We start from the raw sequence: 15,387 nt of genomic DNA, 5'->3' as shown, positions 1-15,387 counted from the left end.
GGACCAAACCACTGAGTGAACGGAAACAAAATCATAGGTTAACAATCAATTTTGGATTTGTTTTCACAGATACTTGTGGACTTGGTCCCTACTCCTGAGATTTTAAAGTTCATTGAGAATTCCTCTTTGGCTTGTTTCTTAGTCTTTTACAGTTTCTTTCACATCCAAGATACATTATATAGCAAGGGTGGGGAACTCTTCCAGTACCTACAACTGATTGAAATTGTATCCTGGTTCTCTGTTGGTTGCTATGTCAAATATTCCAGATGAGCCGATCAACTAAGCAGCCTGTTCATGATATTAACATGCAAGTGGCTGAGCACTCCACAGACATGCATACTCTTAACATAGTTCTTTGTATGATGTCAGTGGCTCTTTCACAATGTCAGAATAGTTCTCAGCTCTGTGATTCCCCCAAAACTCTCTGCAAACTTTCTTAACCCTTTCATTACCAACCCGGCTGAAACTGGCTCTGGCTCTGCAGTACAAATGTCTTGTTTCCATAAGTTTTGAATTAACATCCTCCACCAAATCTTAGTCACAGTTTATGTTCCTGACACTAGCTGAATGATAACTAAGTTATTTTACTAAATTCTTTGTCATATTTAAAATAATTGAAAGAAACGCAGAGCATCTCAACAGAAATATGGTAACAAAGGCGTTAAATGACAGCTACACAGCTTTTTCAACATCATTGAGCTCTTCATCAAACTTTCAGTCTCCCACCAGCTCCCTAAAATGTGGCCCAACAAAAATACCTTCCTTAATTTTTGTGTATCTTACTCTTGGAAATTTAGTTTTCAAATACGTGAATCCCTTGCCAGTTCTATCCCTACCTTTGACAAAATTCTTCATTGACCCTAGCTTAATATGCAAAGGAGGCAGATGAATTTTCTCAGAATCAACAAGGGGAGGATTGATGACATTCTTTTGTCCAAGAATCAGAGGAGTCAGAGATCATTTTGGCCACGCATTCTTTTCATAATGATTTTTCTTATCACAACTGTCCCACTCACAGAGAAAGCAACAAAACTTGGTGTAACCCAGCTGCATTCCAAGTAAAAGTGCTACAACAAGTATTCCATTTATGTTCCTCGTACTTAATTTTTTGCAACAGAAGCTTTATACTCTGATATGTTTCTTTCATGTTAGCTGTATGGGCCAGAGGAACAGAAGGAAACTTATTTCCATTTTGGAATAAAACTGCTTTCCAGCTTATTGATTTGTGCTATATTTGTGGTTAAGTTCCTCCATAACAGGATATCCATCATTACAAAACACCATACCATCCTCAAGCGAGAAAATTTTGCAAAATCACAATGCAGAGCACGATAAAAACTAACTTTGGTCTCCTGGAGAAGATTCCAGCCATTTAACCTGGAACAAAGAAGTTCAGCTTGCTTTTTCAACAAGTTTAAATCATGCACAAGACTATTCAGATCTCCCTGACTCAACAAATGTGGCTCACTTGAAGAACTGTTAGGCTGAAAGTCCGTGTCTTCTGTTTCTTTCTCCACACTTCATCATTTGACTCATTGTCACTGAGTGTCATTTGTTTTGGAGGGTCAGGTACAGTTAAGTGTTAACTGTGAAGTGCTGGTCTCATGGCAGATTGTAAATTAGGATATTTTACAGTATGCTTGAATTTTGATGTTATAACTTGTATATTCATCAGAAGTAGCAATGTGGTCTTTGAGCTCTCTCCAAATCATAGGGATGGCAAAAGGCATATGGCATGAACCTTTGGCCCATGCAGTGAGAAGCCTGACACAGGTTACCCAACACACATGAGGAGGGGGGAGCTAGTTTTATCCTGGTCACCCACTCTGCAGTCAAAATAATGCTCATAGCACTTTTTAATCAATGCCGTGAAACACCATCTTTGTGACTTGAATGTTAAGTCACCGCAAATATAGCAAAAGTTGTCTGCAATGTTTATACAGTTTTTTGGCATTATGAAGGTGAATGGAATATGCGAACTTAATACACAACTGCACACCTACACTTCAAGCACAGTACTGACAAATCAGTGGTGACTTATTGACTCAGTGTTGCCAAGCTTCGGTAACTCATTGACTCAGATAGCTAGGTTAATTCTATTCATAAGCATTTAAATAAGGAGTATTTCTTAAACCATTAGCTTCGTCTCTCAACAGCTTAACTGAAATTTAGCCCATGTAACAGGAACTGAGAGGGATATCAAGGAACAGAGAAACTGTGTGTGATACAGATAATTTGACATTATTTTTTTAATTCTGCATACAAAAATATGTAAGATACAGGTATTCTCGTTCTTGGGACAAATTTTTTATAACAACATGACAGCCAAAACTCAGGATCTTTAGCGAGACATAACTTCATGTATGGATGTACCTGATGAGACCCAAACTGTAAAATTGATGCAACACATGTTGAAGGGAGTCCCACCCATAAGGGACAGTAGCAGGCTGGGGTCAAAACGACCATTGTACAAAATAAAGATTAATACCAAATCCACCTCCTCATTACTTAAGAAATTATATATATATATATATATATATATATATATATATATATATATATATGTGTGTGTGTGTGCATTCAAATTTACAGAAAATGAAAGACGAAGACAGGTGAGGGAACAACAAGCAGGTGTATTAGTTTAATGCTCAGGAAGAATGGAAAAGTCTTTCATGTTTCAAGCCTTTGCTCTTCACCAGAAAGGATTAAGAGGCAAAAAACGCTGAAAGAGACAAAAAAATGTGTAAGGATTAACAGTTCAATATGAGATATATATATGCAACAACATATGTAAACAAACTTTTTTTTTTCTGTTTTTGGAAGCATTGAATGTGTATTGTATCATACAGACAAGATAGTAACATTTTGAACACAGTATAGCTTAATAGGTAGAGTACTCAGCCAGTATCTGGGCAGTGTGGGTTCAAGTCCCATAGCTGTCTGCTGACAATATTTTACATCATATAAGGGTAAAATACCCATTCTTTTTGCTGTTTTTACAGCTTTACTGCATTTGAAATATTACTGTCTTGCCTGTATGATATGATATATATATATTTATACACTGTATATATCCTTTCCCTCTCTTTCTCTTTGGCACTGCTGGTGCTTAATATCAAGTCAGTTCCTTTTTAATATATATTACATTTCGTATATTAGAAATTGATAATAATATTTTATGCTTCTATGTAATGTAGCTGTTATTTTTATCAGAGATTTAATGTTTTCTAATAGGAGATTTTACACTCTATCATCAACTGAGAGTGACAGCAGTGATGATCCACCAAACGAGGAAATGGAGAATATTATGAAAGAGACTATAGAATTTTCATATGAAAATACTGATGAATTTCCTGAAAACTGGGTAAGTTTATTTCCATGCAGTTAGATCAAATGTATTCAAAGTTAATAGTATTTCAGTGTGACAGACAACATTTGTTGATGATCAACAACAGAGATTGCTGACAGAACCCTTTTATATAACCCAATCAATCATAAAAATATTAATACATTTTTACCTCACAGAATATGACATAATCTAGTATGAATATATAAATTTTGACATTGACATTGCTGTGTGGTAAGAAGTTTGCTTCGTAACTACAGTGTTCTGGATTCAGTCCCACTGCATAACACCTTGGGCAAATGTCTTCGACTATAGTTCTGGGCCAACCAAAGACTTGTGTGGATTTTGTAGATGGAAACTGATAGAAGCTCATGTTAGGTGTGTGTGTTCATGTTTGAATTTATTCCCTATTACCACTTGATAGTTATGTTGGTTTGTTTACATCTCTGTAACTTAGAGGTTCAGTAAAAGAGAAGGATAGAATAAGTATCAGGCTTCAAAAAATAAGTACTAGTGTCAAATTGTTCAGTTAAGCACTTCAAGGTGATACCCTGGCGTGACTGCATTAGAATGACTGAAACAAGCAAGCAATAGCAGATAAAAGCTACATTTAGTGAAGATTTTAAACCCAAGTTGAAAAAAGAATCATTTACAGAAAACCTACAGTTATCACTGCTTCTTTTATGTAACAGTATGTTATATTAATTCAGAGAGCTGAAGCCAAGTATAATAGTCTGTAAACAGTTTAAGGAAATTTATGTTTGCTTGCTTCATGCTCTTGCTTGATGGGGCTGGGGTCATCCCAGGTTAGTGGTCCCAGAGGCATCATCATGTGTAGAATCGACCAGGTTCACTAATGCTCTTCAGCACTGGTATCCTCCAAGGTGACGTCAAGCCTCTGGAGATTTTCCCCAATCACGTCCAGCCGTTTGGTGCATCACCTGCCACAAGGCCTCTTCCAGCCTGTAGCTACTGCGTTGTATGAAAAGAAAGCCCTAGTAGGATGATCTAGTGGGAGACAGAGTACATGACTGTATCAGCACATGCAACAGACAGCTATAAGGTGGGAGGAAACTTTTAATTAAAATAATCTATGCACTTCTGTATTAAATGTAGAAGTGATGACAAGTGACAATTCTGTAAATAACAATAATATTTTAAAGCTTAAAGCTTATAAATAACCCTTTTTTTTCCATTGAAGGCTTATATACCCCAATATTAGACCATTTTCTTTAGTCTATTAAGCTTATAAATATTATTATTAAAATATTCTGCTTGTTGTACATGTGCTATGAATGGAAAAAGAGTTGTATGCTTGATACTTGTTGTATTTGATTGAAAATAATAGATGTTTATTTCATAGAAGTAGAAAATGCAGAATGAGTTTCATGTAGAACATCATTCACACATATTATGATGGAATGATTGTTATGCATTTTACATTTCTGCCAAATATGGATGTAATGTTTTAGTGTAATATTTTTTTCTTGTCATGAATAATGAGAGAATTTTAACAGAAAAGAAGTTGCTTCAGAATAACCACCATCATCGTCATCATTTTAACATCCACTTTTCCATGCTTGCATGGGTCAAACAGAATTTTTCTGCAGCTTGATGCCCTTCCTATTGCCAACCCTCACCAATTTCCAAGTAAGGTAATTTTCACAATGTTTGCAAGGAAAATGAAAGCAAACAACGCTACATGAATGACAGTGGCACTTGCTTACAACTGTCACAATGTTAAGGCAAGGAGAGAGAGTCACACACACAAACACACACACACACATACATATAAGAAGCTTCTTTCAGTTTCTGTTTACCAAAACCACTCACAAGTCTTTGGTTGGCCCAAAGCTATAGTAGAAAACACTTGCCCAATGTGCCACACAGTAGAACAGCACCTGAAACCAAGTGGTTGGGGAGTAAACTTCTTAGCACAGCCATTCCTGTGCCGTAAATATTTGTAAGTAAATATAAGAAATAGAAGAAATTATACATACGTATTTGCATTAATGCAAACATGTATGCATAAAGTAAATATTTATAAATAACCAATATTTTTTATATTTTGTGAAAAACTCGTACTTGCTATTAGCATTATTAATCATAAATGATTTATTTTTCATTATTCATTTGATTTATATCTAAACTGCTGCTAAAAATATTAAACTTGAATATTCCACAATCAATTTTTTCTTTTGGTTTCTAGTATTATAGTCAGTTCTGGTATGATGAACCAACTACTAAGCATATAACGAAGAAGATCCATGAAATATGTAAAGACCGTGAAAAAAGTCAAGTCGGGAATTCAAAGCAACGGTATTTACAATTACATATTTTGGATGTCTGCTTTAACTCAAATAGTTTCATTATATCATTTTCATTATATAGTTTAAAAAAAACCCATAGTTATGTCATGTACCTGAACAGAAAGTTCGCATTTGGCAGAATTCATAAACAAACAAAAGACTTCAACCTGCATACACTATGCCATCATTTTTATGTGCTACATGATCACTACCTTACATAGGAGATAAACCCTGAGTAGGGGTGGGGATGGCATTAAGCCTTTAGAAGTGTTCATGGGAGACATCCGAAAGATGTCAGAGGATAGGGATTTCCGGTACAGGTGGTGGGGGTAGGAGGGTGGAGGTACCACGAAACAGCAACTTCTGGTGTCGGGGAATAACATGATAATAATGAGATAGAGTTTTTGGTCAACCAATTCGTGACAAAATTAAATAAATGAATGAATAAGTGACGATAGTAAATGTGCGTGAAAGAGAGAGAATTCGATCGAGTGAAGGGAATTTAAGTTTGTTTTTAAAACATAACAGTATGGAAAACAAAACTATGTTTACATAAGTAATGAAATAGATAGAATAATGAAAAGAACTAATAAGGGGATTATGATCTGTGCAGAAAGAGAGGTGTTAGATATAATATATATATATATATATAGTTTTAGGGAAAATAACCAAGTTTCAAGAACTCATTGATGAAAATCCACTATCACATATAGAAAAATTAACAATTAAAAGCACAATAAATGAGTATATTATAAAGCAAAGTAAATATCATAAGATAAATATAATTATATTTATATTTATCTTATTATATTTATATTTATCTTATGATAAATATCTGTTTCTCTTCAGCATGAATTGTAAGGAAATCATAATTCTCAAAATTTTATACAAGTTGTTCACCCCTAGAGGCAAACGTGTATATGGTTCTGCTAATTACAACTCAATGGTAAAAATCAAATGTTTTCGTTTTGGCGCACTAATTCCGGAAATATGTCTCCAGAAAATAGTTACTGCGTTGCATATATCCACTTTGAGAACTCGGTTATGGTTAATCAAATTAAAACATAGGGTAAAAAATCAGATATTAATTAATATTGATTTATTTCCATATGATGGCACGACGTATATCCAGCTTGAGCTCACTGCTGAAAAAGCTAACTATGAAGACCATGACTTGAAATAGAAAAGACTATTGTGAGGCCTGCAAAAATTATCTTCACTGAGGCAGGTAAAATGAGAGAGACTGAGGGAAAGCGAGAGTGTACATACACACACATAAGTATATTTATAAACACGTATGTAATTTATGAGACATAAATACCTCTATAAAATATTGTCATGGCACACTTGCCCTTGCTGAAGCCATAGAGAAAGCAGCATGAGAATGCTACTAGTACAGCTTTTTGCATGAGAGAGAAAAGGCTTATCCTTAGTAGATCCAAACAAGGTCATTGAAATTTACAGCATTACAGTGAAAAATTTGACTAAGGGTAGGAAAGCAAAGAAGGTGGCTGACCATCAGGGACAATCACTAAAATGTTGATTGATAATATCTGGAGAAGTAGATCACATTTTAGCCAATTTATCATATAGTAAAGGAAGGTGTCATACCCAATGACTTATGTAGCAATATCTTCATCAAGTACTTCAAGGGCAAAAGAGATGTGCAGAAGAGACGTGACTACAAAGACATCAAATTGATGGATCAAGTTATGAAGCAACTGCAAGAGAAGTGCTTCTGACGAAGAACAAGACCTAGGAAAACATAGAACAAAGTGAAGACTAATCTCAAATGATTGAACCTTATGAAAGAGAGATGGTGACACAAGGGGTGATATGTAGTGCTAAATAAGACACACTGACTGATGCCAGCAGGGCAAAACAGGTGTTAAATTGTGGTAGCGATGGTTGTTGGGATATATAATATATCATCTATATTTTGTGTCTCATTCATTGTGTTTCTGTTAAGTCTTCATGCAATGTACCCTCTTACCTCTCTTTCTCTTTCTCTCTCCATCTCTCTCTCCTTCTCCCTCTCCCTCTCTCTCATATGCAATGAATGGCTTTTTTTAACCCTTTAGCATTTAAATTAGCCATATCCAGCAGAAATATTCTACCTGTTTTGTGTTCAAACCAGCCAGATCTGGCCTTTCACACCTACCCTACAATGTTATTCTTAATATACACAACTACATTATCAAAATTTCAAAGCTATGAGATAGCATGATTAATTCAAAAGAATGTGAATGAATAAGCGTTAGATTTGACAGAGTAATCTGCATGCGAAAAGGCAGCTTTGTCTCTCTCCCTCTCTCCCCCTCTCTCTCATGCTATTCATCACTCTCTCCCATATTACTCTCTCTTCTTCCATTCTTTCTCACTTCTGTTTTCTCTTCTATCACTCTGCAATCCTTTAAATTTCTCTTTTTTAGCTATCATGCCATCCATGCTGTCTTGTTCCCACAAACATGTAACTGCATTGCTGTCATCATCATGTACAATCATTTAGAGTTAGGGATTAAGATTAGGTTCAGGGTTAGGGATTAAGAGACAGGATGGTTACATTTGGAAAGTTGTTATGTTAAAAAAAAAGAGAAAAAGTAAAAACTGAATCAAACAATCAACTATTTGTCTTGAAAAAATTATTTGGTTCATGATCTAAAGTTGAGATACCTTGAATATTGTGAATCTGAATAAAATTTCATTCATTTTCCTAAGTTCCTTTTCCTCCATAGCTCTAAGTATTTAATTTTTTTAATATTTTACAAATTTTTTTTCTGAATTATGTTTTGTACATGGAGGATTACAGTTCTGCAGCTGTAATCCAGTTGTCTCTCATAAAAATAAGAGATTTGTATTAAAATCTGTTTGTTATTTACATACATGTGTGTAATTTGTTTCAGAGTTTGCTGTCTCTGCTGTCCTACTATTTTCCGAAGGCTTCTTAAGGAACCTCCTAAAAATTCTGAAGTATTCCTTTTTGATGTTGATGAAGCTAAATGCCAGGTGTTGGGGTCTAATTATATATTCTATGACTTCAACCGACCAAAAGAAATGGACGAAAAATTTCAAGGGAGCTTTGATATAGTGGTAGCTGATACACCACATTTCACTGAAATTTGCATCCGAAAAATTATTATAACCATTCAGCATGTAAAGAATTCAACGTGCCAGATTATGCTATGCACAACTCTAGGTATGTTACCAAATTTTAAAATTTTCAGCACTTTAAATTTTGTACATTGTTCATAAGTTGGATAGACTATCACAAACTTACCATGATATAATTTTTTTTTTTATAAGTTAAGTACTGGTATGCAGATATTTTGAAAATACCTCACAGAGTAATGACCATGCCCTGCATAGTTACAAGGCTGCCCTTTGGCAAGGCATAACACCTGTTCAGCCATCAGGGATAAAGCAAAGTCATGGGACTGCAGCACGGCAGTTGAAGAGCTCAACTAAACTAGTGGTGCTTCTTATATTGATGCTGAGTAGAGGAATCCTAGAAGATCAATGATCAGAATTACCAAGTTCTATCAAAAGAGTAACTACAATGCATCCATTGTGGGTGGCATCCATGGTTGTGTAATCAGCTGATGAAAGATTCACCATGACTCAAGTTCCCAATTCAAATTCATAATAGTGGAATTGGATGGCAACAGAGAGTCATGAGAATCTGCAAAAGCAGCAAAAAAAAATATGCTAAGTTCTAATGTAAAGTTACTTGGATGTAATATGTGGCTTGGCTATAACTAATGTTTGTGTGACCTACTTTCTTCTCTGAAGACACCATCTTTTGAACAAGACTGCATTATTTGTTGTGTGTTAATACCAGAAAACTTTCAAGGCAATTTGTAGACAGCTCTGCCAAAAACACTCATGCCACCTTATATAATCTTCCTGCTTCTGATCTGCACCAGAGTAACCATTGCCTTATAGACTTAAATTTCAGTTGAGATCTAAAGTGACTGACTTTTGCAAACCCACTTGGAAAGGTAACCAAAGGAGTTATTCATTTTGAACTCATGGTTATTGACGTTTTTGTAGATCATAGGGTTGTTGGCTATGACACTGCCAAAATAAATGAAGCTCTATATTGCTTTCAGTTAAGTTTTTTTTTGGTACTGATCCATGTCAAAGTGTAGGTACACTATACAATATATATACACACTCACTTCTACATATTGAGTTATCAGTGTACATGTCACCAACAGTTTGATGTTGGTTCTGTATTCTTTATCAGGAAAGATCTTTTAGTTTATCTGTTTCGTTTGCACTTTTTCTTCAATCATTAACACACCTGCAGTAATTAACTTCTTTTTAAAAGTATGTAATCTCATTGAATGCATACTATTAAATTTTCAGATTAAATTCTTTCTTAATATGTTTTTAAATAGTTAATAACACGGTTTCTTGAAAGATTTGCTTAATTAAAATTTTTTTTATTTTCAGACGACAAGCTTCTAAAATATGTTGATGAAGAGCTTAAGCTGAAGAAAACTGATTGGAAAATAGGGCATGCATGCGGACTGGAAAATCCATATGCATGTTTTACTAATCTCAATGATAGATTTCTGAATGTAAAAATGGAAACATAAAAAATTTGAAGCTGCTCACTTTAAGCTCTTTTGTGAAAGTTGAAAAAAATTCAAGTAAACACTGATAAAGGTGTAAATTTGAAATAAAAATGAATAACTTTGGGTTTTTAAAATTGCTTACATTTCAGATCTTTTTTTTTTTCCCCTTAAAGACATATACATATTTTTCTTTGTTAATATTCTGTGTGCTAATTCATCATCATCATCATCATCATCGTTTAACGTCCGCTTTCCATGCTAGCATGGGTTGGACGATTTGACTGAGGACTGGTGCAACTGGATGGCTACACCAGGCTCCAATCTAATTTGGCAGAGTTTCTACAGCTGGATGCCCTTCCTAACGCCAACCACTCAGAGAGTGTAGTGGGTGCTTTTACGTGTCACCCGCACGAAAACGGCCATGCTCGAAATGGTGTCTTTTATGTGCCACCCGCACAAGAGCCAGTCCAGGGGCACTGGCAACGATCTCGCTCGAAAACCCTACAAGGCCAGTCAGGCGGTACTGGCAACGGTCACGCTCAGGATGGTACATCTTATGTGCCGCCCGCACAAGAGCCAGTCCAGGGGCACTGACAACGATCTCACTTGGCTTGCCGGGTCTTCTCACGCACAGCACGAAAATAAATATATTCATAAATCTCAAGATTGCATAAAGTCACTCTATTGCCTATAATATTCTTATAAATATTCTTAAAATTGTTAGCCTCATGGTTAACCTCATTGTGAGTTTTTGATGTCATTGTGTAGATTACCTCCATTGATATTTTCTCAGATTGTACTTCATGAAATAATGTGTAGCACTATTATGATGTTACTCTGTAAGTCTGTAACGTGATCATAGCTGTAATTACTGTGGACTATATTAGATTAGATGTTTAGATGTATCCAGCTTTTCAATTTTGCTTCTATATCTGCAGGATAATACTTTCTCCTTAATCCATATGTCATATATTGTTTGGCATGCTGTCATAAACACACACTAACAGTCACACATACTATATATATACACACTTACAGGTACAATATGTATATCCAATTGTTTGCTCACACATCTCTGTAAATTAAATGTGGGTAAGATAGCAAAAAAAAAATTAAGTGAGAATCATATTCACAATTTTTGCATAACAACAAACAACCTGCTGATCTCCCTGAGATCAAACTTTAGTTTTAAAAGTGAATACATTAGATGATATGATCTCTTATATACTTTGTCTAAAAACAAAAGACAAGATAGTCATGGCTAGAACAAATTTGATCATAAGTCTGATCATAAAGTGCTGAGCTGAGTCTAAACCTGGGTTAAGAACTTTTGGAGAATTGTGAGCTCACAAAGATAGGTGGGGGTGGGGTGGATATGGAAGGTAGAGGGTGTTTAGAGGGATTGGGGGTTTTCCTTAAAAACAAATTATATAAGTCAGATAAAATACTTATATTTTAAACATATTTTCAAAGAAAAAAAATTTGGAGGATTAAGATATGAACATGACATCATTTTAATCAGTATCTGGTGGTATGTAAATATCAAATATTATTGTGATGTATAAGTTCTCACCTTCTTTAGTAATTTCCATAAAAATTAAATATATAAAAAGTAGCACATTCTGGATCGAGTAGTGTAAGAAAATATGGATATGCAAAATTAGCTTGATTAAAATAATCTTAAGAAGTATTTGTAAAATGCTATTTTGGTGAAAGAGGTTGTTGAGCTATGAAGCCACTGGTCTATACAACTGCGCATGCGTAGATTGTACTTCCTTAATAGCGGCTGTAATTTCGCGCCACTACACAGTAGTGTATGTAATACAAACTTGCTACCAGTTCAAATATACTTGAGGCATATTTAAATTCAGTGGAGGCGCAATGGCCCAGTGGTTAGGGCAGTGGATCCGTGGTCATATGATCGCGGTTTCGATTCCCAGACCAGGCGTTGTGAGTGTTTATTGAGCGAAAACACCAAAAGCTCCACAAGGCTCCGGCAGGGGATGGTGGCGAACCCTGCTGTACTCTTTCACAACTTTCTCTCACTCTTACTTCCTGTTTCTGTTGTGCCTGTAATTCAAAGGGCCAGCCTTGTCACGCTGAATATCCCCGAGAACTACGTTAAGGGTACACGTGTCTGTGGAGTGCTCAGCCACTTGCACGTTAATTTCATGAGCAGGCTGTTCCGTTGATCGGATCAACTGGAACCCTCGATGTCGTAAGTGACAGAGTGCCAACAACAATTTAAACTCAAAAGAAGCCATTCACTGTATTTTGTCATGGAGGAAATTTGTTAGCATGCTTGTATTTATACACATCACTGTTTTGTGCTGTCACCCCATGCTTCATTCATGGCAAGCCTGTCATTTGAATGATGACAGGAATATCATAAGAGGGGTCTGTCTTTTCAGTCTCTGTTGCTGAAGAGGAGATAACAATTCCAAAATGCATGCATCCAATGGTCTGGTTAGGAGTCACAGTGGAGTGACTTGGTGTGTTTACATCTATCTGTCTACAGAGAGAAATTTTCTCCGTGACAAAATCTAGTGAATGGCTTTCTTACAGGTTCAAATATGCCTCAAACATATTTGAACTGGTAACAAGTTTGTATTTATACACACCACTACTTTGCACTGTCGCTCCATACATACATACATACATGCATGCATAAGCATGTAGAGCAGTAAATGTAAGAAAGCAAGTTAGGCAAGTTGATATACAAAAAATATTAAATACATTTTATACAAAAAATGTATCATAAGTGCAGGAGTGGCTGTGTGGTAAGTAGCTTGCTTACCAACCACATGGTTCCAGGTTCATTCCCACTGTGTGGCACCTTGGGCAAGTGTCTTCTACTATAGCCTCAGGCCGACCAAAGCATTGTGAGTGGATTTGGTAGATAGAAACTGAAAGAAGCCTGTCTTATATATGTATGTATGTGTGTGTATATGCTTGTGTGTCTGTGTTTGTCCCCGCCCCAGCATCGCTTAACAACTGATGGCGGTGTGTTTATGTCTCCATAACTTAGCAGTTCGGCAAAAGAGACCGAAAGAATAAGTACTAGGCTTCTAAAGAAAAAGTCCTGGGGTCGATTTGCTCAACTAAAAGGCGGTGCTCCAGCATGGTCACAGTCAAATGACTGAAACAAGTAAAAGAGAGTAAAGAGTGAATGTTTACATATAAAAAGGTCTGACTTACACAGAATAGAAATAATATCAGAGATTAAAGGGGTTGAGTAAGAGTTTTATGAGTCCAACAGCTGTTTCTCGGGGCTTGGTTATCCAAAATAATGATTGTAAATTGATTCCATCACTGGATAATACCAACCTCCATCATCTGGGAAGAAGTTTTAGATTTGAGGTGTTGACAGAAAGGATATTAAGGATGGTATGTATACATATACACACACACACACAATGGACATCTTTCAGTTTCTGTCTACCAAATTTACTTTGGTTGGCCAAGGGTTATAGTAAAAGACACTTGCCCAAAGTGACACACAATGGGATTGAACTCTGAACCACATGGTTGAGAAACAAACTTCTTACCACACAGCCAAGAGTGGAACTTTGCTTCTTATCTGTCATCACAATTATGAGCATATTATCTATGTGGTAGTTACTTTTGTAGTGACACACTGACACAAACATCAATATTACCGACTAGTCATATTTTGCATAATATATCTGGGAAATTTGGTGTTAGGTGTTTATTAAATAAATAACTATAATCTTTTCTCCATATTTAATTCTTTCTATAGTTAAAAGATGAATACAAGTAATTAGTAACAAATTTATCTGCTATAAAAAAAATCACTTCTCACAAAATTTAGTTGGAGTCAACTAGAAATCACCATCATCATCATCATCGTTTAACGTCCGCTTCCCATGCTAGCATGGGTTGGACGATTTGACTGAGGACTGGTGAAACCAGATGGCTACACCAGGCTCCAATCTGATTTGGCAGAGTTTCTACAGCTGGATGCCCTTCCTAACGCCAACCACTCAGAGAGTGTAGTGGGTGCTTTTACATGTCACCCGCACAAAGTCAGGTGGTACTGGCAATGGCCACGCTCAAAATGGTGTATTTTATGTGCCACCCGCACAAGAGCCAGTCCAGGGGCACTGGCAACGATCTCGCTCGAAAATCCTACGACGGCCAGATCTAATCAAAACCCAAATGAAATGATTACTATAATATTCAGGCTTTGTTAATAAGGTAATCTAATTAGTGTTGAGAAGAAGGGGTAGTGAAAGTATAATAGCTACAGTAAGAAGTTCTGGAACCTATGTTGGTAACAAAAGATCAGTCACTTTCTCTGAGAGAAGAAAGTGAAGTCTTAGCAAAGATAATACTGTGTAACATGATTTATGTCATTGGTTACCAACTTTTATTTCTTATTTGCTTAACCCTAGAAACTATGAAATATGCCCAATATTTCCTTCAAACTTTGCATTTGTTACATTTATTCAAACCTCGAAGTATCCCTCTGAACACATGGCTCTGATACTTCCGCACAACTCTTGCTCATGATCACAGATGCACATATTGTCAGACACGAAGGAGCATGCTCATGTGATAAAGGTCAAGCAACTGACAAGCATATCTGGTATTGTGCAGAATATTTGCTATAATATTTCTACTTCAGCAGCTCAATGCTGAATTTGTCTGAAATGTAATGGAAAAATGGATCACTTTCAAAACATTGATGTCCTGGTCATAAAAGAAAAGTTTGAAGGGAATAGTAGTCATGTCCTTTGATTTCTAGATAGAAGCAAATAGGAAATAACACTTAGTGACCAAAGACAAAAAAAAGTAGAAATTTTTTTGTTATATAGGGTAATCCAACAACAAATCAATTATATTGAGTTTACTGATGCCTTTGTATTCTCGAGCTATGTTTATTGAGGTGGTGATGAAGGGCCAATTTTTTTGTATGTGTGCCATGAATATTGAAGAGGTGATGTAGGCAATCCCTAGCATTTGTGTCTCTTCTCTTTGTGTAGTGTTCTATGTTGTGAAGTGTGATGGTTGACTGGGTTTGATGTCCATTGAATGCCACTTTTAGTCTTCAGGTGCTTGTTTTAGACTATCTGAGCTAATTTCTAAAATGGTTGATGTAATGCTATAGTCATTGAATAACAACTACATC

The 15,387-nt window shown here is 35.9% G+C and overlaps 1 protein-coding gene across 1 annotated transcript in view; it reads left to right on the top strand.

Moving 5' to 3' along the window:
• The window catches only part of LOC106870222 (EEF1A lysine methyltransferase 1), a 318,548-nt gene extending 308,176 nt beyond the window's left edge, over nt 1–10,372 (top strand). The window contains exons 4-7 of the mRNA XM_014916232.2: nt 3,235–3,364; nt 5,556–5,665; nt 8,559–8,851; nt 10,111–10,372. Coding sequence (XP_014771718.1) covers nt 3,235–3,364; nt 5,556–5,665; nt 8,559–8,851; nt 10,111–10,256 — 679 coding nt within the window. The 3' untranslated portion in view covers nt 10,257–10,372. The remainder of the gene's footprint in view (nt 1–3,234; nt 3,365–5,555; nt 5,666–8,558; nt 8,852–10,110) is intronic.
• The last annotated feature ends 5,015 nt before the right edge of the window (nt 10,373–15,387 follow it).

Source organism: Octopus bimaculoides, chromosome 4 (assembly GCF_001194135.2).
Source record: "Octopus bimaculoides isolate UCB-OBI-ISO-001 chromosome 4, ASM119413v2, whole genome shotgun sequence".
NCBI classification, from domain to species: domain Eukaryota; kingdom Metazoa; phylum Mollusca; class Cephalopoda; order Octopoda; family Octopodidae; genus Octopus; species Octopus bimaculoides.
Note: the sequence above shows the minus strand (reverse complement) of the source record. Positions and strands in the feature narration are given on the sequence as shown.